The sequence below is a fragment of the Tachypleus tridentatus genome, chromosome 8 (assembly GCF_004210375.1).
Source record: "Tachypleus tridentatus isolate NWPU-2018 chromosome 8, ASM421037v1, whole genome shotgun sequence".
NCBI lineage: Eukaryota > Metazoa > Arthropoda > Merostomata > Xiphosura > Limulidae > Tachypleus > Tachypleus tridentatus.
In genome coordinates, this window is record NC_134832.1 from 66,549,312 (window position 1) to 66,575,417 (window position 26,106).

The following is a 26,106-nucleotide window of genomic DNA, read 5'->3' on the forward strand; positions in this document are numbered from 1 at the left end:
TTATCCCCTTATCGTATGTCCCACATTTTCAGGTGTAAATGTCTTTCTTTTACTTTGAATATTTAAGAAAATTGAATCTTTTGTACACGTTTTGGATCAACAGTCGATTCTGTGAAACTCTACATTAGCAATTATTTCTGGCTGGGTTTTCCTCACAAACCATATTATTGTTACCCATTTTACCCTCACTGCTTGGGCATTTTCCTTCATGACGTGTGGCGCCACAGTCTTTCAGAACGACCTGTGGAAGACAATTGTGTGTATCATACATCTACATTTAGTTAAGGTATCACGTGACAAATATGGCTACTTGTATATATCCTCAAGGAAATAAGAAAGAGCATTAACGGCGTAACAGTGAAGCTTGTAGTGCAGATAATTTTAGAGTAAAATAATTACCATAAGTTATTTGTGCTGAAGCTAGATTATGAAGTCAGATAGTGTAATTTTTTATTTTTAGATTGAGAAAAGCGAAATCATCGTACTGAAACGACGTTGGAGTTAGGTTTACCTAGCTTACAGTTAGTGCTACTACTATTACTAGTAGTAATAGAACAACACAATCATACCGGAAGGTAGATGTTGATTTGATTAAAAGTTGAAATGAACTTCGTCTATATTTACACTATTTCAGGAAATTTACCTCCAATGATTTCAGTTACTACAGCTAATAATTAAAATTAATACTATTACTACTAGTTACCCTTAGCAGTAGTCCTAAAGGTAGGAAAAGATCATTGGATGGTGTTTGTAATATGTATATATTTTAACTTCATCACATAAATCCATCCAAATCACAGAAGAAAAAAAAAGTGGATTGTAAGTCATGGATGAAGAAAGGCATTTCCTCGAACTAGGTCTGAATCCTGTACGATTTGAACCTGTAAGCAAAATTTCAAATGTTTTCTTTGATGATGCTAATAAGCAGGTTTTTGCTGTTCGTTCAGGAGGTGCTATGGGCGTTGTTGTGAAAGGTCCAGATGTGAAAACAAGTAGAAATTTTCGTATGGAAGATAAGGGTGATGTTATTTCTATAAAATTTTCACCAGACCAAAAAATACTAGCTATACAGAGATGTCAAAAGTCAGTTGAATTTGCAAATTTCTCTGATGATATTGATGTTTTAGAATATTCTCAGAGCTGTAAAGGAAAAACAACAAAAGTATTAGGATTTATATGGACTGCAATTAATGAAGTGGTATTTGTTACTGATCATGGCATAGAGCTGTATCAAGTAAGCCCTGAAAAGAGAACTCTGAAATCCCTCAAAACATATAATGTCCCTGTAAATTGGTTTGTATATCAGCCAGAAATAACTCTTCTGCTTTTATCATCTGGTACACTTGGAAATATGCTGCATCCATTTCAGTTTAGACCAGGTAGTGTTTATAGATTAGCAAAGTTTGAAGTTGACCTCCCAGTAATCCCCAAGCCACCAAAATTGTGTTTGTTAGAAAGAGATGTAGCATTAGCAACAATTTATTTGAAAACTTGTATCATTGTACTTAGGCATCAGTCCCGAGGTCCTGGTAATACTGGTGCAGAGATTGTTATATATACATTTCAGAAAGATACTCCACCAAGAAAAACTGACATCTTGAAGCTGGATATGAGTGGACGTTTTGCAGTTAATGTCATAGATAATCTTGTCCTTGTTCACCACCAGGCTTCAAAAACATCAATGATTTTTGACACAAGGTTGTCAAGTGAAAGTGATGGCTATTTCAAGTATCATCGACCATTTACGTCACCTCACCCTATAAAGCCATTTAAACTGAAGGTGCCTACCGTCCCAAGCCATAGTATGTCAGAATCGGCTGAAGTTGAATGTGAATTGTATTCTCCTAACTGGATTGTGTTTCAGCCAAACATTGTGATAGATGCTAAGTTGGGGTGTATGTGGTATGTGCAAATTCAATTAGAACCTCTTGTTGATAGAATTGCTGATAAATGTCTCTTGATTGATTTTTTGCTACTGAGAAAATCTTCTAAAGATGTTATCTTAAAAGTTTGTAGAAAAGGAATTTTACCAGAAAGCCAGCTGCCTTTAGTAGATCTTGCAAGAATATTTGATAAATTGAATCGTGTATATAGAGCTTATGCAGAGAGTGAGGCTGCTTATCAACGAGTTCAAGGTATGGTTATTGACCAGTCAGATATGTATACACATGTGTTTTCTGTGTTTGAGGAAAGAAGTGATATCAGTTATAAGTTAGTTGTTGCAGTTTTGATAGAGTATATTCGCTCACTGACTCAACACCAAATACCTGTACAACATTACATGTATGAGCTCCTAATTAACACCCTTGTCCATCATCGCTGTTTCTACCAGTTGCATCAATTTTTACAGTACCATATTCTTAGTGACTCAAAACCTCTAGCTTGTTTAATGCTTTCTCTACAGAGTCTTTATCCTCCATCACATCAGTTAGCTCTAGATATGTTAAAAAGACTAGGAACAGCTAATGAAGAAATAATTGAGGTTTTACTCTCCAAACAGCAAGTTTTGTCAGCACTAAAATTTATTCAAAGCACTGGTAACATGGATAACATTTCTGCTCGTAAGTTCTTAGAAGCAGCAATGAATACAAATGATCCAGCTATCTACTATGCTGTGTTCAAATGCTTTGAACAGAGGAATATCAGACTGAGAGGTTCAGCAGTATTTGCTAAAGGAGAACATTGTGAAAATTTTGTTAATTATTTTGAAAATATATTTGGCACTCGATCTAGTTTGAGTAACTTTAGTGGACTAACCTAAGCATATAAATTTATAGGGTTTTTCAAAACAAGTTAAAGGCTATTCAAGGTGAATTATTTCATTCATTGCCTATATGTATGGTATCAAGAGTGGGAATTGCATATACACTATTTTATTTTTAAAGTAAAATATCTAGTACCCACAAATTTCTGTGATCTGTAATATTTGATATTAAAATAATATGGTGATAAAATAACCTGTGTTGTGTGCTGTATGTTACTTTATTTATCCAAAGTATGTTATTAAGAAGTATTTTGATTTTAATGGAAAGTGAAATATTTTTAGTTGTGTACACATTTTTGAGCATGAAACTATTTTAAAATGGTCATAATGTAATCTTTTTTAGACATAAAATGGTATATATATGTAGCTTGTAATTTCATAACCTTATTTTACAGTAGTTTTAACTTCAAAGTATCAACATTTAATAATTCAACTAAATTACCAGTTACTTATTAAAAAAAAAATATATTAGACATCATTATGTTAAATTTTATTTAATTTTTTATTAATGTGTATGTATTACACTTGCAGTTAAATGTTGTCTTTGTAAGCAAAATAAAGAATTTTAACTTGATACTTTCATTTTGTATAATGAAAATCTTGAGCTTTTAAGATGAAGAATCTCTAAGGAAAAAGTAATGTAATACAAATCTGTATGAATTTAGGTTGTGTAAACTGGCTCAATTGTACAGTGTTCTTATTAGAAGTAAGCTAATCACACACTGTTCTGTAAGAAAATCACCTTCCAATATTTGAAAATCGTTATTAATTAATCTATTTAGTATTATTGTTATAAGCAGACAAAACATTAAAAATATTTACACACTTCAAACCATGCTCTTATATGAAAAAAGAAAATTAATTTTAGTACAATAATGTGTGTACGTCATTTTGTGTAATTATTGTTCTATGGCTGTTTTAGACCTTTAACTATGTTTTTCATACATGATTAATATTTTTTATTTCAAGGTACAGGTGCATTTAAAAAAACGTTTTGTGTATTTGCGGTGAATGAAAGTATATGACAATGCTGTATTGTTCTGTATGTGGTCTCGGGCATTCTGTAATGATAAATTTCTTCCTTTATATCGAGATGTGTCTTCATACTGAGGTACAGAGATCAAAGTATGTGAAATATATGTATCCATTAACATCACTGCTGGTTCACAGTATATATATTTGATGTAACATCTTCCATTATGAATTTCTTCATATTAAGTAACCATTATCTTAGCAATAAAATATAATTACTGCTTTAATGAATGATGTAGTGTTGAAAGAGTATGTGTGTGTTAGTTTGTGTAAGAAACAAAAATGAATTTCAGTATATGGATTTAAATACTCATTTGTACAAAAAAATGGAATTATCAAGGGAAAAAAGGTTTGATTAGCAGAAACTATTAAGTTATGTAGTATATATATATATATATATATGTATATATATATTGAATAATCTGAAAATAATCTTGTGCAAGATGTTAACATTTATCACATAAGCCTTAAAAGTTTTGTATGTTTATCATTGTAATATTTTTTTAGGACAGGTCTTACATAAATCCTTGAATCATGCTAAAATGACTAAATTAAATATTGCCAATTGCACATACATTGAGAAGTAATATGCAGTCTGTACCTAATATTAATGATCTTAACATTCTTTTAATGTTTCTGATTGCTTATACAATTACCCTGTTGAAAGTTTATTTATAAAGAATGACAATACATGTGCAGATGTAAATTTTATTTGCTTTATTGTATTAAATGCAAAGTTAAATTAAGTAGTCAACTGAGTGTAAGGTAATGCATTTGGAATCTAATATGGATTATATATTTAATATTAATAGGAACCAATTTAAGAGTGTGACAGAAGGAAAGAATATTAATAACATGATGGATAAGTCACACCATTGAAGCAGGTTATGATGCCAGTAGTAAAGCCAGTATAGTATAGGGTTATTTACAAATGGCAATTACAAGTCAAAAAGTACAAATCACAGGTAAAATAAAACCTCATTTTGAATATTATATTCAGTTTTGGCCTTTTATTTCAAGAAATAGTAGCTTAATGGAAAGGGTTTTGAGGAAAGCTACTGGAATCATTCCAGTAATAGAAGAGTTACCTTATAGTGAATGTATTATGGACTCTTAACTTAATTTTTTACTGAGAAAAAAAAAGGGATAGAAGGTGATCTTGTTTAAGTTTATCAGACTGTCCAGGAGATCCGTAGTTTAAAATCTATTGGTTTATTTTTCTATATTTTGGATATAACAGGAGAAAAAGAATTTTGAGAATTGGAAAGACAGGGCAATTAACTAATCACCATCAGAAATAATGGAGGCCAGCCAGCATCTTGCATGTGTTTTATAGGTTAACACAATTATTTCAGTAGAAGTAAAGATTTTTTATATTTTTTCCCCAAATGATGGGTGTGAAAGATTAGCCTCAAAAAATCTGATGGTTCTTTGATGTCTGTGAGTTGTGTTAAATAAGAATTGTTGACTGATACACATTGCATAAATATCCAGAGGCAGCCAAAGTTTGGTACTACATGAAAATCTAGAATTATTTTCAATAGCTGTTAATTATTAGGTAGAAAAAAATTGTCTCTCATTTTTTTCCAAATACTAAGGTAAATTTTTAAGAACTCGCTGGTAAAAGGTGTGGTGTATATAAGCAATACCATGGTTGTTGCAGAACCAGCTGAAGTTGAGAAAATTCAAGTGTACATAAACATAATAGAAGAAAAGATTGCAGATGACCTTAAGAATAAATGGAAAGTCAGCAATGGTAATGGATAGAGTTGTAGGCAGTAAAGAAAATAGTTCACCTGAAATGCAAAATTATGAAGAAATTGTTTTAAATATGAAAAATGTTAGGTAACAGAAACTGACCATTATAATGTTTAGGAGTACATTGTGGTAAGTTGCTTTCAAACTGATACATTTACTCAGAACTGTTAAGTGTGGAATATGTGTGAAGTACGTAAGTAATTTTATATGTATGATAATGAAAGTATATTGGTTTTATTTGTATCTGTTGTATCAACAAAATAATTTTTATGAAATGTAATTAAATTAGAAAGTGCTCTTTTCATTTCAAATTTCTATTGCTGAAAGAAATCTGTGGTTCAAGAACAAGAAACGGAAAAAATAAATTTAGTAAATCCACCATTGGATTGTTTAATTTTATTCTTTCTGATGGAGTCTGTAGGGGCTAAACTATTTTTGCACCAGTTCCTTATGTGTTCATGAATCTATTGGTAAGAGGGCTGCTAATAACATAGTCTCACAAATTATATTTGAACAGAAATGCCTCCAATATTACAATCTTACACAAATTACTTCTGGAATCTTTAGTGTTTACTTTGCATACGAAGTTATTGGTTCTGTATGCTGAGTGATGGAATAAGTAAAAACAGTTCCTCAGTTTGATAGGATATGTGGACACTAACTAGACACGGGTAGTAAATAGTCTAAAAATAAGTTAATTTGATATCAGTTCCATATACATTTGGCATAGCATATAATGAAATGGATTTTCTTTTAATAGACATAAAACTGAATTTGCATTATGGATATGATGTAGTAAAGAGAATTTGTAGAAATATATGTTACCAAGGAGTAGATAATTATTTAGTAATGAAAAGCAAGACATTGTATATGAAATTCCAGTTTTATGTTCATCTTTTCTTTTTTACACATTAAGTGAATTTGTTTTATTTATTTATTTAAGTAAGCTTTCCATAAAAAAATATAGATATTATGTTACTTATATTTGTGAAAAACTGAACTTTCTTTCTTGATCTAAGTTTTTATTAAATCTACTACAACTTCAGTGCCAAATTTATGTTTATAGAAATATAGTTCAGTAGTTTCATGAACATAAAGTTGTTATTAAAGTTTAAGATGTTAGTAAATTTACAATATGCATGCTAAGTGCAATTAATTGAAGTAAAAGCTTTAGTGTTGGATAGTACTAGTTACCGTGAGTGGATCTGGCATTACATGTGGAATAAGAAATGTTAAATTTAATCAGTCTAGTAGATGTACTCATTTTCTTTATTCTATTAATATAATATTGCTCTGAGTTCATCAGTTATTTTGAATATATGCAGTTTTCATGAAACAGCTACTGCAGAAGGTTGTAAAGCTGATTTTAATTATTTTTTGTTATTTTCTCCTTTATTAAAGTAATATGTCCTGCTCATGAAAATATGGCTGTATAGCTGCACGTTGCGCTGTAGACAGTTGTGTCCTTTAATAGTAGATAAGGTGGTACCTTGATATTACAGTCTCCTCTATGTCTGAATGATAACTAATCATACAGGGAATGCTAGTTTCCCTGGATAAAACCAACATTACCTGTATTTCATTGAAACTGAAACCAGAAAGATGTGCTTTCATGCACATACAAGTGAAATTTATCTATCATATTGTAGACACTGTCCACCTTAGAAATGGTTTTAGTTTTTTAAAGGCCATTAATCTTTTTAATGTTATTTAAGTTTTAAATTTATAAATTAGACCTTTTTTTATTGTGATTCCTTTTTAAGAATTAAAGTATATCTAGTTTGATTTGAAATTAGAAAATGGCTGTAATGTCAAATAACTCAAAACCAGGACTGGAAAGGCCAACTTCAGGTGACTAATGCTAATGTTTGAACTAACCTGTTAGTCATCCTGGCAAATTATGATAAGATTATGCTACAGAAATTCCTTTACAACTTGTATTATTGTACTTTCTCTCTTACAGATGTAAACTAGATATAAAAATTGGATTTAAGGCTATTTATGTTATAATTCAAAAATTAAACTGTTTTGTTTTACCCTGATTTCTCTTTATGAATTTTAATAATAATGCTTTAATTTTAATTTTTTTACCAGATGTTTGGTTCAAATACTCTAGTTGCTTTGCACTGTAAAATGCCAAACCAATCAACCAAAACAAAGTGCAACCAGTCAGTTTGAGGAATGTAGTATGGATGCAAATATTTTGTGACACTTATACAAGCAGTTATGAGTCCAGGAAGTGTGCTGTAATATTGTTATTTGTCACAGAGCTGTGACTCTATGCCTGTTTTGTCCCTTGGTGGGACAGCAGTATCTCTTTGAACTTACAATTCTAAAATAGAGGTTTGATTCTCCTTGGTGAAAATAGTATATAACTCAAGCTGGCTGTGCTGTAAGAAAACACACCTCAATCTGTTTTGGAGCTAGCAGTTCCAAGTGATTTATTGTGCAAAATTCTTCATACTCTCCATAACAAATACTGGAGGACATCAAGGTTTTGTGTACTCTTGTGCTAACATTCAATGACAGTTTTATTGGCCACAATCAAGATGAGACATTCAGTCATAGTATCAAACTGTATAGTGTCTGCCACCTGGAAAAACACTCTGAACAAAGTAAATTCCAGCATATAATTGTTGGCTCTTTTCTATAGAGAATAGCCTTGGATATTTTATGTCTGTTCTGAAAAAATAGAATGAGGTCACCTGTATGTACTCATGACTACTGAGTACTTCACAAAGTTGACCAAGGGTTATCTGTTGATCAATTTTGTCAGCACAGTATGTGACATATGGATTGTGGAAGCACTTAATAACCTAGTAAGGAGCACCTGAAGAGGTTCACAAGGAATAGGGAATCTTTATCTGCTAACTGTTTTTGAGTTATATAAAGTATTTGATGTGCAAAAGATGTGCACTTTGTATTATTACAATCAGTCTGATGACTAATATAAGCAGTAATACAATGCCAAATATATACTTGCTAATTTGTTATTTCCAATCAAACTGACTGGGACAAACACTTAATGTACATCAGATGGCATATTGTAAAACTGAAGAGAGATCAGCAGGTTGTAAAGATGATATATTTCGTGATGAAACTTTGGGGAATGGATGGCAACTGTCTGTTGTGGAGACACAAGTGTAGAGGACGATGTTTCGAAAGTCTTCCGCCTTTTGTCTTCAAGTCTGACTGGAAGATGTCCTCTACACTTGTCTCCACAACAGGCAGTTGCCATCCATTCTACAAAGTTTCATCATGAATACTCTGCCTAAACAATCCATCAAAGAATATATTTCCCTCAACATAGAGCTTATGTGTCAAGCATCCACAACAAATGTAGTGTGGTTAAAGCCTGCATTAACTGATGTACATCAGTTTGTATGGCAACAGTAAGAAAAGCCACCATGTGCAAGACAATGAATGAATAATTGTACCAAAATGAAAATTGGGTGTGGCTTTGATGCATGGCAGCAGCACAGAAGTCACTAAGCTGTAGCTGTAGGAAACATTATCAGAAGTTTAGAGGTATGTGAAAGCACATAGTTCTTATTGAACATTTGTGTCCATGTATTAACAAAAACCTAGTGACTTGAAGATGGATCGGAGGAGAATATCAGCAAGCTAAAAGCGCAGTTTTATCTCATTTTCATTCAGAAATTAGGTAAAAGGAGTTAAAAGTATTTATATGGCATTCAGAAAAGCCAGATAAAGAATTGCTAGGTGTAGAAACAAAAGTCAGCTCCAACAGTCAGTTGAACTGATGATATTGACCCCCCAATTGTTATGGCAGGTATTGAATTTCATCATCATAAAGACAGGACAGATGGTACCATAGATGTAATGTCCAGTGCTTAAATAATTTGTAGAAATGGAGATGATAGCTAGAAGTTAAATTCATTGAAAGGGTATTGTGGCATTCACTTTTCAAGCAATTGGAAATTTGTCTGTGGCCAAATACCATTTAATGACTTACCTAATAAAATTGAGTGACAAGAGTTTTTGAGGAAATATCACATTATATTTGCTAGAACGTTTCTAGTACTCTGTATTAAAAGCATGAATGTTAATCCTTACATAAGAAAATCATAACTAAGAGGTCTTAATTTAGCCAAATTTTATTGAAAAATATTTTTTGTGATGCATGAAAAGAATAACACTGCACAACAATTTTTTGAAAAGTTTTGCTTCCTGAAAAGTTTTTGCTGATTGTGACAGGTACCTGGTGGGTATGAGCAAATATAGTTTTGGTTTTGCTTCATCACGTAGTAACTGTGAGAAATAGTTAACTGTTTGCCAGCAATAGTGTATTTAATCGTGTTTATGTTCCTAATACACTATTAAGTTCAACATAATTAGAAGTATTTTGCTCCTGATTTTCATTAGTATTCAATGTCTGGTGCATCACGTTGCAGTGTCCAACAGTAGTCAGCAAACATTGATGGATTCCAGTTGCTCTTATATCATTTTTCTATTGTAACAAAACTGAAGATTTTGATGAAACAGTATGTTATGGGCAAATTTGGATGTGAATTTCGTGATCAGCAGCCAAAAATATATAAGGAACACCCAACAGTGTTCAAGAAGCAAAAACTTTGTTGTGCAGTGTAATTAGTAAAGTTTAACTGTACCTAGGAAAAAATGGTTACTACACATCAACGAACTGTGTTTGTGCATTACTGGTGAACTGTCTTGCCCATTAATTGGAGGAAGAGCACAAAACAGAATAAAATAACAGCATTTAGAAAATAAGGAGGAAAACTGTGATAGTTCTTATCTGACTATTCAGGATGAGGAAGTATCGAATCTAGAAGCGAGATTCAGCTTTAATTGTCAAACCATTACTGACTGCCTCACAGCTGATAAGTTGAACTAGGTCACTAGGTCATCACAAATCTAGAATGGTTGATACATCAATTTGTGCAGCTGGAAATAATAATTATGAATTATAAAACTTAGCTGGAAAAGTACTGTGATCCTCATTTTCTCAACTATCAAGTGGTATTGTATAGTATGATGTATGTGCTAATTTGTATGAGTATTACTAAATTACCAAGTGAGGGCAGTTTGTTGATTGTATAAGATCTTTTGAACCAAAGGGGTATAAAGCTTTCTAACTAAGTTTCACTATCAGAGATATTCTTAGGATATTCGATGATAGATAATTAATGCAGTTTAGGATGGCTGGTGCCAGTAGATGCAATCAGTGCCTAGAACATACACAGTTTGCACAACTGAAAATGATAGCATTCCAAAGCTTGGATGAAAGGGCATCATAACCCTTTGGCTTTTAGAATTATTGAGTTATTTTCTGTGGTGTACTGTTGTCTGTTGTTTTTCAAGGATCACATATGAGATTTAACTGAGTGTCAAGAGCTCTAAAACAAGTGCTGTATGGCTCTCACTAGATCTTTCCCAGTAAATATGTAGAGTATATGACCCTTCTGTTGTGTATATTAACATATAAAATAGTATCAGCATGAATATTAATCCTGACTTATGAGAAATTTAGCTTAATATCTAAGTGGAATTTTGTAATTGTTTATTTTATGATGTTTCAAAAGAAAAAAAAAATGAATTAGACATTTCCTAAATGATAGCATATTCTGTGCAACTATCAAATGCAATCGTATCATGTAATCCAAGAAGTTTAGCAAAGTAATTTGAAAAAAGCCAGATGCACTTTTTAAAGTTACTAACGTGTGTCAATGTGTAGTTAAGATATATATACATATGTATATAAATACTACATGAATCTCTTCATGACTATTTTTATAGTACAAATAATCAATTCCACAAAAAATATGAGTGGAAGCAAAGTATGTTTTTTGTATTTTAAGATTGAGTTAGCCATGATCACTGACTTGTATTAGATGAAGATTAACTGTACCTGTTCATTACTGCTAGTGAAAGAACATTTTAGTTTCAAAACAAATATTTGGTAGGTAGTGAATTTTCAAAGATGGATAATAGTAATGGGAAAGTCACTATTTTTGAAATTAAATGGTTTTACCTTCTATTTTTCAGTAACAACAGTACAAGATAATTCACATGAATTGAAATATCGAGCAAGTGGTAAATTGTCAAGGAAGAATAATAGTGATGGAAACAAACATCACATTATTTCTGAAGGAATACAGTTTTAACTTTTCCACTAAGAGCAGTGCAAGATAATTTACTTAATCAGTGTTTTATTTGGTTATTGTAGAATATTTTCAATCAGTAGATAAAATTTTGAGGAAGTAAATAACTTTAGGATTTTCTTAATGTTTTGTTCAAGGTGCAATTAAAGATACATGAAAATGAAAAATGGTGGGGTGAAAAGTAAAACAACATGGTAAGACTGAATATTGTACTTTGATAATACTAAACTTGTATCTGAGAAAGTTACAAAGGAGAAATGACTAACATTCTCATGGATTCTAAATTCTAAGTGTGTGTTGGCACCTGCTACCCCTAGTCAACTTGTGTGTAGAAAACAGTCTACAGTCCCAACCTTATTGTTTTCCTACTGGAACTAGGCACTGTTTACATAGCAATCAGACATTATTGTTGGGAATGGTTCTGAACTGAAAAATTAAATACATTGTCTGAGATTACATTTATATGTATTGGTCAAATGGTTCTTAAACGTTCTTAGGTATTAAAGATACATGTACATGTAAATAAAGTGTGAGTACTCAGGAAAATCTTAGAAATGTTGCTTAACTTAGATAATCCATTGATAGAGAAGAGTGTAGTTGTAATGTACACAGCTGACTTTGAAAAATTAGGATTTATCTGGCCTTGCATTTTTAATTTGGGCTTTTGTTACTTAAGTGCAAATTCTTGTCTATTCTGACTCTCTTGTTCTTCAACTAGTCAGATTTCCATTATAACTTGTATGAAGCCCCCAATTAATTTTAAACTACCATGGTTGTAAGTAATGGCCAACACTAAACTGTGGATATTTGACCTCAGTAAGGAGTTGGATTTTGCCATTGATACAAAAACTTTAGAAACTGGTCTGATTTAAAACTTGGTGAACCCCTCATTTGGAAGTGAGCTCACCCACAAAATCTTAACCTTCATGAGATAAGAGTTCCACCATCAGATGTGTAGAAACTGTCATAGATTACCACCTCTAAACCAAGTGTGCAAGTGGTCCAACCACCAATGGATTCAGCTACCACTACTGAAAAGGTGTCACATGGAGGCTTCTGCATTCATCACAACCATGATAGAAATTCCACCAGCCTCAACCACTGAAGGATGAACTAGCAGCTCAAGGACAAGTCACCCATAAAGGCCTCACAGCTAGTACTCCAGTCTCTTTATTTCATTCTTACACACTTGGGTATTCTGATAAACACAGTACTTCTCTAATAGATATCTTTTCAAATCTCCTGTTATTTCTCTAAGAATAATGAATTTTATCTGAATAAGCAAAGTGAATATAAATAATGTCAAGTTTTTAAAATGTTTACCTGGAAATTTACAGTCTTAGTATTTAAGTTTTAGGTTTCTAATTTAATCTTTAAATGTTATTGATTACATAATGAATTCTGCCAGAAGAACTAAACATTTAGTGTTTACTGCTAATTGTTAATACAAAAGTAATTCATTTACAGTCAAGTAATGTGACTGTACACAATAGGATTAAAAATTCTAACTGTTATACTTAATGACTTAGAAATACTTTATTTAGGATTTAAAAATAGTGGCATACTTGATGATGTAAAATTTGAGTAAGCTCAAAATAACTTTGAAAAAATGAAAGAGATTTCAGTTACATTAAATGGTAAAAATCTGTATTATGTAAAACTAATTTGTTAAACTAGAAAGGTGAGATATGGTTAAAAGTATGAACTTAATATTTCTTTATTTTTTGCAGTGTTATAAAATCATGACTAAACTACATCATATACACTTTAAAAAGCATTTTATTCTAAAGCTGAACACTGGATGAACCTGCAACTACAAATACAAGAAACGTGTACCAAAACCAAAGACTGCTGAAAAAATACTTTATTTGTCAAAATGTGGGAATGCAAATCAAAATGTTCTCAAGGGTCTATGATTTTAACTCCTATAATGTTACAGTGATTAAGGTTATATATTTTTATTTAGACACACACACACATAATTCTGGCAGCTATGTGTATTTGAAACATAAAATCTTAGAACGAAAAGTATTGATTCTTCAGTAACAATCAAGCAGTTCTAAGGGTCACAAATGTTTATGGAACTTTGACAATTAATTTTATGAAATATGTTGGTATAATTTATGCTTTTTTATTGGGTTGGTTCAAGGGAGTTTGGTTGAATCGTCTATCTTGTGATGTAAAAAAATATTGCCACAAAGTTCATGTTTGGTATCTGCTCACTGGTGGTTAAATAATTACCTGAGGTGTACATAAACTAAAGAAAAACTTGTGTACTCTGACTTTAATACATAATCATTATAACATTTGAATCAACATTAAAACTATATGGCCCACCAGTGGCTCAGTGGTATGTCTGCAGACTTACAATGCTAAAATCTGAGTTTCGATACCCATGGTAGGCAGAGCACAGATAGCCCATGTATAGATTTGTACTTAATTCAAAACAACAACAACAATAAAACTGTATGTAAGTTATTTTACATGCAGGCTATATTAAAATGGAATTGCTCTATGTGTATTTAAAAAGAAAAGTACTTAAGTGTTAATGTTACAAGGATTCAAACATCTGAAGTATCACAAATAATAAGAAATATTGGTGGATGTTGTTATAATGCATATCACACTGTGAGTGCATATATGCATTTGTATGATAAACATACTGTGTGCAATGTTGTGCTAAAGTATATGTAAAACACTAGGGAATGAAGAAACTTGATTTAGATCTTTAAAATAAGCTAAGTTACCAAATTGTAACTCATACGTATACCAATTTCCTTTCTTTTTATTGAAATTCTAACGTCTTTACACTGTCACCTGAACTTTAGCAGGGAAATGTGGCATCTGTAACAATTATACTAAGGCTTTAAAAAAATTTATATCTGAGTATGTTGTACTTTTTCAGTGTATACACTTACATTTTTCAGTGTAAGCACATGTAACTGTTACATACATCAGATTTTAAACTCTAATGTACCTTTATGATCTCAGCTATCATCTCTTTACAGTGACAACATTGCTTATTTTAGTCATCTTATTACAACAAGACTACTTGAATTACACTTCCACTTTGTTCTGGACATCATCTTTTTAATGTTTTCAGGCTCAACATTATATATATCAGAAAAGTATATCATATGAAAAAAAAGCCAGTTATTAGACTGGTTAAACTGGGGGGGAAAAAATGAACAAACAAATACATAACTTTAGTGTAAATACATGTAAATTTTGATTCATGTGTTGTTTTATTCAGACCTTATGTAAATGAAAATGCGCAAGTTTGCCCGTTCATTTCTAAATTTCATTATCCATGTCACAAAAGCAAAGTTTGGAGGGAATAATAACCATTTTCTGTACTTTTACAACATAAGCGATTAAGAAATAATACATACTATCGAGGAAAAAATTATGTGACATAGTGTTATAAATCACTGTCATTTGAAAAATAATGATAAAACGTTAAAGCTTTTAAAACAAAGCTAAACAAAACAAAAATTAAAGTTTTGTTGGTGATTAAAATCTTATTAAATTGAACAAAGCTTATTACATTTTTACTAGACTGGAGCTTCGGCTTGCAGATCTCTTTAGTCGGATGCACAGAAGAGCTGTGAAAGATAGATTTTCTTTGTGTAGAAGCAAGTATTTTTCGGATTATGCATACTTACAATGTAAATAGGGATAAATGAAGAAAAGTTAAAAGAAAGTCAATGTAAAAACCAAAATCTGTATCAGACTTAAATTTTCATACGTACCTAACCTTGCAATATCACTGCTATAAGGAAATACATTAGGCAGCTGTCTTGAAAGTTACTATTTTTCTATACTGAAAGTAGATTTCCGATAGATACTTACTCTCTCTTACAAGTACCCCGGCATAGCCAGGTGATTAAGGCACTCTACTCGTAATTCGAGGGTCGCGGGTTCGAATCCCTTACACATCAAATATGCTTACCTTTTCAACCATGGGTACGTTATAATGTGACGGTTACTTCTACTATTCGTTGGTAAAAGAGTAGCCCAAGAATTGGCGGTAGATAGTGATGACTAGCTGCCTTCCTTCTAGTTTTACACTGCTAAATTAAAGAACGCTAGCACACACAGCCCTCGGGTAACTTTGCGCAAAATTCAAACCAAACCAGTCTTACAAGTATAACTAGCTGTTCTTATTTAGTAATTCCTCAGTATACAAACTTTTTCATGCCACAAGCTTTGATTTTCCATGTGTAACTCATCGTGAATCCACCAATAGAAGTGTGACACACTCTTCTCAATATATGGCTTCCTCTATTTGATTCTATAGAACTATCATTTCAAGATCAGGTAGAAAAGAATGCACTGTTTTTCCATGAGGAGAAAGAGTGGGAATTGTGAAAGGAAGCAAGTACTTACCGCAAATCCGTTTCCAGCAAAGGGAATTAATAACCTCTACTCACATATATAACTAAAATTCCACAAAGTAGGCAGGAGGGATAGAAATAACTATCTTTCAAAATTGTGTAAAGAACATCAATGAAATGTAATCCCCATTAAGAGAGGAATTAATGGAAGACTACACTACTTCTGTTTTAGCCATATTCTGCATCAAGTGTGGAAATAGTTATCACATACATGGGAAGAAATGGGAATGAACACAATCAAAAAGGGAGAGAAAATTGGTTGGGTTGGAATCTGAACCACAGTATACAAGAATCTCAATCCCATAGAAGAAAGGTTGTATAGGAATTGTCTACAGACATGAGTATGGAAAAAGCTAAAAAGGATGTGTTCCAAGGTGTAGAGAGGTTAGAGCATGGTGGATCATTTTGTGGCTGGTCAACTTTAGTCCAAGCAGTGGTAGGAGGATGGTTCACACTTTCTTAATCTTAAGTTAAGTAGAACAGAACTGCATACTATGCAACCTGATCCATAAAAGTGGCACATGTATACAAAGCCACAAAAACCACACATCATGAAATCTGACATCTGAATAATGGTACGAAGCGATGTGTCAGTGTGGCAGGGCACACTGAACTCAATAAGACTGATATCTAACTGTATAAAATCAGCCTCAGATAGTTAATATACTCTTAGATGCAAAACAAAAGTAAGAACTGATGTTCCAATCATTATTTTCCTAGAGATAATGCCACACTCTGGGTCCCACTGTGCAGGAATGGATCGCCTTTAGAATTATATAACAACTGCACCATCCAAATAGACAGCACACAGAAGCTGGGTTCAGCTTCAAGCTCCAGGGCTTAGCCCACAAAGGTGAAAAATATTAATTTGTAAATATAAACAACATCATCCCTCAGATAGGATTACACAGAAGTTGGAGCTCAATACACCCTCAGAATCTCACCTCATGGAAGAGGATCGCACCTAAAACACATAAGCAGCCTCACCCATGGGACTGAATCCCACAGAAGCTGGACACAACATCATCCTCCAGGTGCAGGTCCTGAGGAAAACTGAGTGGGAAAAAGGAAATACAACCAAGAAAGGTGTGAGGATTTATGTTGATTGGTCAAGCTCCAATGCAAAACCACTCACTGAGACTCTACACCCAAGTGATGGTAGGAAGTGGTGAGCCGCAATGTGACAGATCTACCCCAAAACATTTTCTGGATAGAACTGCACAGAAACTGGAACTAAATACTACCTTCCAGGAAGTGAATGGCATCTAGAAAATATAAACAACCCCGCCCATTGGATAGAATTGCACAGAATATGAGCCCTACATAAATCACCAGAGCCTACTAAATGGAAGTGAAGTGTATGATTGGAGGATCTCATGCCATCTACACCAGTAGAACAACAACACTCTTCTCTCTACTGCATGAAAGTGAACACATTCAGAAGGACTCCTCCATGGTCCATTACCCAAATTGGTAAGAAGTGGAAAGTGGCACTAGAAGAACAATGGGGATTAAACGTGATCCATAGAAATGCGAACACCAAATACAGTGCAGCAGGTGGCATCAAAAATCATATTTGAAAAGTATATTGGCCTGATTTATTCAATCAAAGGGACAGTAGAGATGGGCAGCTATGCCCATCTGAATTCCTATGTAAAATCTACGGGTTAGCACAATTTGGAATGGACATATTAATGAACCAAATATATCGCAAGGAAAATCTAATTCTGATCTGGTGGAGTATCTCATCTCAAGAATGTTTGTTATAGGCTATGGGTATACATCATGGCCACACAGTACAGATTTGAGATATAGCAAGCATACCTGGACAGGTAACACTTGTTACTGAGCAATATTTGAAGACTAAATGAGACATGCTCTGGAGGGGAAAATATGTATAAAAAACATAACTTGTCCAGTCATGGCAACAACAAAGTTTGAAAGTCAGAATGTAGTTCCCCGATGAGAAAGAAACAGCTACCAAATGAAGGTAGTTGGAGATTTACGTATGAAGTGGGAGCCGCTTGCCTAATAACTAGTTTCCTCCAATGAAAAAAAAAGGCAAGTGTTCAATCTCAGCGTCCACACAGGAATCCAAACACTCTGGAAATTTCCCAGAACAAACATATAGAGAAAAGAAGCCATCCAAAAGTATAACAAATATATTGAGAACCTGTGAAAAGATAGTGTCTATCCCAATAAGATCTCAAAAGCAACAGAACCGTGTGTGAAAGGATAGAAGTGAAGACAAATAATATTAATAAGGAGTAAGAAGGGAAAGCATATCCCTTCGCCAACAATCCATTTACAGTGCTTTTAAAATCAAACGGGATATAGGTTTTGTTTGCGTAAATATATCCATCAAGATATATTACACTGGCAATCAATGCCATAACAATAACACACAGAACATACTAATTGTCTAAATCACATTGAGGGAATACCATTCACCATATTGATTATACAAAAACATACTCTTTCACCTTTATGTCATTTGTCTAGTAATTCATCTTTGCTACTGGGCCTGGCATTGCCTAGCGCGTTAAGGCGTGCGCTTCGTAATCTGAGGGTTGCGGGTTCGCGCCCGAGTCGTGCCAAACATGCTCGCCGTCCCAGCCGTGGGGGCGTTATAAGGTGATGGTCAATCCCACTTTTCGTTGGTAAAAGAGTAGCCCAAGAGTTGGCGGTGGGTGGTGATGACTAGCTGCCTTACCTCTAGTCTTACACTGCTAAATTAGGGACGGCTAGCACAGATAGCCCTCGAGTAGCTTTGTGCGAAATTCCACAAACAAACCAAATCTTTGCTACAACTAAATACAGCAAATAAATGACTTACTATTTATTTGTGCATTTATTACAAGCAAAGGTTCATTCACTAATCATAGAAACTAATTTTTAGACCCATAAAATCTTGAACGTGTCAAAGATGATCATACATACACTTACTTGGTGTATAAACAATGATAACCTCATTGTCTCAACATGTCATTAGTGGTTAGAAAGATGTTTGTTTGTTTGAATTTCGCGCAAAGGTACTCGAGCACTATCTGCACTAGCCTTCTGTAAGACTAGAGGGAAGGCAGCTAATCATCACCACCTACCGCCAACTCTTGGGCTACTCTTCTACCAACAAATAGGCTGAAAGGGCAGGCATATTGGGTGCGACGGGGATTCGAACCCGCGACCCTCAGATTAGGAGTCGAGTGCCTTAACCACCTGGACATTCCGGGCCGGGTAAAAAGAACACACTGTCACTATCTTAGAAGCTGTCACGCATTATTCTTTAAATAATTAGTTTACTAACATAGCAAATAGCAAAACTTACTACTTTGTATAGATTATTCACTTGAAGTTTAAATCATACCATATAAATAAAAACTTGTAAAAGTTTGTATCCATCTTTCATTGAAAGCCATTAAAGCAGTACAAAATACAAAGTTCTGTTTGATCAGTAACATTTCAGTCAATCTTTGACACTGTTCTATTCTTAGGTGGTCGTCATGTGGTCAGTGATGCATAATAGTTGAAGATAAATAAGGCTGCCCTTTTGTCTAATAACTAATGTATATATTTGTTTCATTACATTATTAGCACATAGAAAAATCACATCAATACTGAAAATGATGCCCGGTGGTGATGGAAAAAAACGTGAGCATGGTCGTGAATCGATTGGCTGTTGTTCTTTGGTGAATTGTTCTTCATCGGTCTTGGATGCTCTGTTTCTTCTTGTAATTTTCGTTTGTGTCTTCTGAGTTATTGTGGTCTGGTTCTCTGTTTGAACCGACGCGTCGATAGTTGTTGTGTGAATGGTATGAGTCTGGCTGGTGGTTGTATTCCATGAAACTGGAACTGAGGTCTGGCAGGAACTATTAGTTGTCTTCCTTGCATTATTAAGTCTTGACATGTTGCTAGCAGTGAGAGTTGTCGTCGTAGAAGATGAGTTGCCTGAATCTGCATTCGTGGTATTTCTGGCTGGTTCTAAACTTAGCGGTATTTCTGTAGTTGACAGTTGAAAGTTGTCCGTTGATTGTCTATGTTGTCTAGGCAATTTGTTTGACCACGAGTTGAAGGGTCGGCAATGCGGGCATTCGGCTCTGAAGTGAAATATTGACAGTAACGCCCGTTACGTAAAATACAGTCAGCACTGTACTTCGATGTTGTCACTGTATTCATGAAGTACGTAGGTAGGTTGGTGTATCTGGAGAAAATCTGATGTACGGCATGTAACTTGGCCTGGATTTGACATTCTATGGCTTGTTTGATTTCTTCTGGTTGGATGGTTGGGTCGACGCCTCTGAGGAACACAGAGAAAAGGCTGAAAGGACTTATGTCAACCATGGAACACTGTATTCAACATTACTTGTGCCCCCACCAAAAGTTTTGTTAGCTTCTTCTCAGTTTTCCTTGGAGGTGTCCACCCAAGCATTTAACCCGACGAAATCAAACAGGCCATTGAAAGTCAAACTCAAACCAAGCTACATGCAGTACACCGCATATTTTCTAAACATACTAACCGGTCCATTTATTTTATCAAGATAGTAACAATTTGAAAGCATATTGCTGACTGTATTTTGCGCAACGGATGTTTTTACCATATCATTCATTTTAGTGCCGAACGCCCACGTCGCCGCTCCACTCACCCGCAGTCGTACAACACTTCCAGACGAAACAGGCAACCTACGGACGACTTTCAACAGTCAAGCACCGATTTACCACTTAATCCAGATTCAATCAGGAAAGACACTTAAACATTTTCATCCAGCTCTACATCGACGCCCTCAACCTCTATTATCAGCAACGTATCTGAACTTACTGATCACAAGAAGACAATTAACAAATCCTGCCAGACCACAACGTTTATTTCAAATATTACAACCTCAACTCAGGTACAAACCACGCGACCTAAAACTACAGACGCATCAGTTCAGACAGACTTCAAATTCACAAACACCCAGAAGTTACAAACAAAGGCTGCAAGAAATCACAAATCAGTTCAGACCACCATAGAACAACACATCCAGGGAGTACAACCAGAGAACTCACGCCCACCCTCACCACTTCTATGCATCTCTGAAACCAAGCCCATATTGAATTTCTTCGATGGTATACAAGCGAAGCGCAAGTGGTTCATCCAAGGCTACAAGAAACCAACTACTTCTACACTTAAACCTTAGGCATTGTATCTGTAGATCCCAGCTGGGGCAATATGATCCATCGATCCATGCCCGGCTCTGAATTGGCTCGTTTGAGTTTGATATTTCGTTGATATATCGTCTGCCGACCTGCTTCTTACTTCATTTTCAATCGGAGGTTAATTTTGCCTTCATTTTGTCAGTTGCCACGTCTACCAGACTCGCATTAACCAGATTCATGTTAAACTTATCAACCCTTTTAACCCAAAACAACTGCCGGAATAGAGAGACACACACTGACTTGAAGACGAAAGGCGGAAGACTTTCAAAACGTCGTCCTCTACACATGTGTCTCCACAACAGGCAGTTGCTGTCCATTCTACAAAGTTTAAACTCCTTAGTTTATAAAATACTGATATAGATTTGTAAAGTATCATACATACATATGTTTACTGTCTATCATTACAGAATAAACTTTGTAATAAAAACAAATTTTATGTTTTCTACACATTATCTCTGACAGCGCTTTTGTATCAAAGCAAACATACATTCTTACACTTTACATATTGTAAAGCTTTTCAGTAAGCTAAATGTTTATTCACAATATTTGATAATTCAATAGGAAGTTATTTTCTGCTTCTAGGTTACTATTTTCTGCTTTTGATCTAGCGCTCACACATTTGTTGTTTAAATATAACACACAAAGTTATTCACATAGCCTAACTTCTTGAAGGTGTATTTATTTAGGTATTCATACGACTTGGTAGTCCTCGTTACTCTTCTCTTGTTTACGATAGTTAATAAAGTTCATTGTAGTAACAAAAATGCGTCTCATATCACACGGTTCTTTTTAAGTTACAATTATCTAAGCTCTTATATTAAAGACTAAAATGTAAATGGTAGGTCAGGGAGACACTTATATATTAGTTTTGTGATCACTGATACCTCTTGACGGTAAATTGATGTAGCGTTATTTCTGCGGTTAAAAAAAAGTTGGAGAGTATTTGACGACATACTTGAGGTTTCAGTCAAAACACAAGGAGCAAATACCTAGGTAATTGATGCTTCCCCTTGTACACAAGAACAAAATCTTACATTAAATCTAAACATACGATGACTTTCTTAAGGGCCCGACATGGCCAGGTGGGTTAAGGCATTCGAGGGTCACGGGTTCGAATCCCCGTTGGACCAAACATGCTCACCTTTTCATCTGTGGAGGTGCTATAATGTGATGGTCAATCCCGGTATTCGTTGAAGAAAGAGTAGCTCAAGAGTTGGCGGTGAGTGTTGATGACTAGCTGCCTTCCCTCTAGTCTAGTTTGTTTGTTTTTGAATTTCGCGCAAAGCTACACAAGGGCATCGACATCACTGAGAAATAAGTTCGATCAAGTTATGTTGAAAGGGGTATATCTAAACTTTATTATGTATTTTCATTTCAAAATATTCATTAAACAGTAATAAAATTTGAAACACTTATCAAATGTCAAGAAACTCTTAACTAGAGTAAATAATCAATGAAAATATTAGCAGTGCGTCTGTCATCATAGTATTTGACACGGTTTTCAATTTCGCACAAAGCTACTCGAGGGCTATCTGCGCTAGCAGTCTCTAATTTAACAGTGTAAGACTAGAGGGAAAACAGCTAGTCATCACCACCCACCGTCAACTCTTGCGTTACTCTTTTAGTAACGAATAGTGGGACTGACCGCACATTATAACGCCTGAAAGGGCGAGCATGTTGAACCCTCGACCCTCGCATTACGAGTCGAACGCCTTAACACGCTTGGCCATGCCGGGCCTGAGCACTTTTTCAAATTCTCCGGTTTGATCAGTTATATGACAGCTGGCAAGAGAAGAAAAATAAAAAATATATTATTTTTTGATTTTGTTATGGTTAAACTTTTATGTTATTTTGTATGATAAAAGGAATAAAGACAAATTACATCTTAGTGTAGTTAGTACTCAATAGTTATCTTCCTTTATTGAATCATTAATTTTTAGCAAAAATACTTTATTATACTTTTTGCTGAAAGCTTGCCGAATTTCGTGAAGATACATAAATAAATCGTATCGTATCGCGGTTTCACGGTATGATACCCGTATTGTATTATCGCCACATCTGTAGAAAATGCACGGAGATTTTCTTGTTTCTCCAGCCAAAATATTATCAGTTTTTTATCCTCTACCCCTCTAGTGAACGAAGCGTTTATAACTTATCGCGGGAAAGTAATAAAGAAGTTAGGTTTAGTGGTTAACTAAAATAATTATAAAAGAGAATTCCTGGTTTGGTGGCCCTGTTGTATCTGTTATAAAAACAGTATTTAAATAAAATCAGCACAGGTAATCCTCCCATTCTTTAGTTAAAGTAACATAGTTAACTTTACTGTTTAAACTATCCTGAAATTTTTATTTATTCTTATAGAGCATTGTGCTACAGTATAATATAGTAAATTAATTTAGTATAAATGTATCAGAGCTTTCGTTGTTTAAATTTTACCAATAATATATGCATACCATTGTGAACGATATTAATAATATTAGTACTTATTACTACTGCAAGTAATATAACTAACCCCAGTTGGTAAACCATAAGTTAAAATTTTATTTTGAACACTGATTTTATGATACCTATGCAAACATCTACCAACGCCTTTAAAAGTTTACAGTTTATAATTGTCTGCGTAGGTTTTCTATTTTGAACTGTGTAAAATAACAAAAACTAGCAATAATAACACTTTATTACGAGATAAAATATTAGTGTAATATAAATATAATATTAGTAAAATATAAATACCTGCCTTGTTTCTATGTACTTTACAATGTCACTTTAATAAATTATAGTGTTTGTGAATAATTGGTGTTAAAAGTTTAACCCAACATCTGAATTTAATTCCTGATTTTAGCGTTGTAAATCTGAAGACTTACCTTGTCTACCCTTGGAACCTTTTTATTTTCGTTTTTGTTAGACTGTTATAACATTGTGGCTCTCAAAATGTTTTGATCTTAGGCAAAAGAAAAGAGTGGCTTTTCATCTTTAAAGGTTGCTGACCCCTGCACTCAGATCTGAATTATTTTCTATGCTACAGTAATTATAAGTTTCAAATTACTTTCCATTTAAGCATCACAAGTAATTATCATACATATTCCATTTTAAATTTAGTTTGGAGAGTAGGCAATTCATTTCTTAATAACAGTGAAAACTTTTGAACAGTAAATTTCAAACATTCTTCTTTTCTGCCTTTTATTGGTTAGAAGTTTAGTAATAGTGATCTATTTTTATATGTATCTTTTAATTCATTTTGTAAAAATTGATTTCATAAAGTGTAACAACTAAAATGAGCTTTTGTTTTGCGTTTTTTTTTGTAAAAATAGAAAATAATATTTTCCATTGTAAACAAAAATTGGAACACTATGTAATTTCACATTTTTTTTTCTCATTGATTTCAAGTCCATTGTTATAGTAAAATGATGTGGAAATCTAAGAGATAAAAGGTTTAATTTTATACTAGTACTAGTAAAAGGTGAAGCAAAAGTAAATTATTTTTCTATCATAGCTCTTTCTAATGTCCATGAATATCATGACACAATTTTACTTTTTTGATTAGATTATAGTTGTTGTTTTTTTTAGCATTTGCACTATTATGGTTATGCAGGCTGATGCAACTCATAGGCCTCTGCATATAAATCATTTTAATGTGTGAAAAACAATAAATGTATATATTCCCAAATGAAAAGTTATTAATATTGAGATGTAAGGTTAATATATAGTGTACATATTATCTTGTGCAATAGGATAACGTATGCATATTTTTGCAAGGTTCATGGACATCACAACTAGTTATTGTAATAATGAAGCAAAGACAGTTAATGAGATGTAGAAAAATAATAATGATGTGAGCAGTTGATTCATTTGGTGGAAAGTGAAGTTTGATAATGAATTGTTAAGTGACAGCAACAACTGTGAGTGTGATTACTAATATAAAAATACAATAGATAGTGTTGTTAGGAAATTTTAAAATGTTTAATTTAAAAAAAAGCTGTTTTAATAAAACAGCAGGAACGAGATCAAATTTCTGTTGAAGCTTGAATTTTCATTCAGAATATGTGCTTTCTTTTATCAGAAGTTTGTGATCATTACATCCATAAGTTAGAACTGAAAAGTTTTGTAAAGAAACAGGGTATGGTGTTAGGTCATGGGGATGATATATGAGAGAGTTAAATGGAGCTTGAAGCTTCATTCAAGTTCTATTAGAAACTCCCACCTGTTCCAAGTTCTGTATTTGTAAATTGCAAGAAGTCTTGCCTTTGGAGGTTCCTTTACAACAGGGGTGTGCAACATTTTTCGTCGGTGGGCCATATAACCAACTTCATCAGTCAAGCGGGGCCACTTAAAAAACAAGCTTATTCATGTACATGCACAATAAATTAAAAAAAATTCTCAAAATGCAAGCAATAATATTTTATATTTTTGCATGAGTGATCATTTTAGTGCGACACTTGAAATTTAGAGTCCTTGCAGAGCTTGTCAATATCAGCTTTGACAGAAGTGGTTGCCACTCTTAACTGACTGGTCAAATGTTCATCAGTCAGCTGACTTCTACATTTGGTTTTGATGAGCTTCATTTTGGAGAAAAATTACTCACAGCAGTAGGTGCTACCAAAAAGGGAGGCAATTCTTTGTGCATGACGGGACAAATTGGGAAACTTTTCACGTACACAGAGTTTGTAAAAGTCTAGCAAACTGTTTTCAGAGAATTTCCTTTTAGTGTCCATGTCAGCCTGCAGTTCAATGAGTTCCATTTGGCAATCATCAGGACTGTCTTCCACTGCCAAATCAAAAGGTTGAGCGAACAATTTCAATCTAATTTCAGTTTGTCTGA

The 26,106-nt window shown here is 33.7% G+C and overlaps 2 protein-coding genes across 12 annotated transcripts in view; both read left to right on the forward strand.

Moving 5' to 3' along the window:
* The first annotated feature begins 238 nt into the window (after positions 1-238).
* Positions 239-4,018, forward strand: Bulli (regulator of MON1-CCZ1 complex protein bulli). The gene has a single exon (XM_076449208.1). The coding sequence runs from the start codon at positions 827-829 to the stop codon at positions 2,759-2,761; it is 1,935 nt and encodes a 644-aa protein (XP_076305323.1). The 5' UTR covers positions 239-826; the 3' UTR covers positions 2,762-4,018.
* A 19,303-nt stretch (positions 4,019-23,321) lies between these two features.
* The window catches only part of LOC143222564 (TIMELESS-interacting protein), a 44,493-nt gene continuing 41,708 nt past the window's right edge, over positions 23,322-26,106 (forward strand). For 6 of the 11 annotated variants that reach the window (XR_013012315.1, XR_013012314.1, XM_076449213.1 and 3 more), the window contains exon 1: positions 23,325-23,566. The gene's annotated coding sequence lies outside the window, so the exon portion shown is untranslated. Of the gene's footprint in view, positions 23,567-26,106 lie in introns of all 11 variants that reach the window. The other 5 variants (XR_013012317.1, XM_076449219.1, XM_076449220.1 and 2 more) reach the window with 2 other exon arrangements.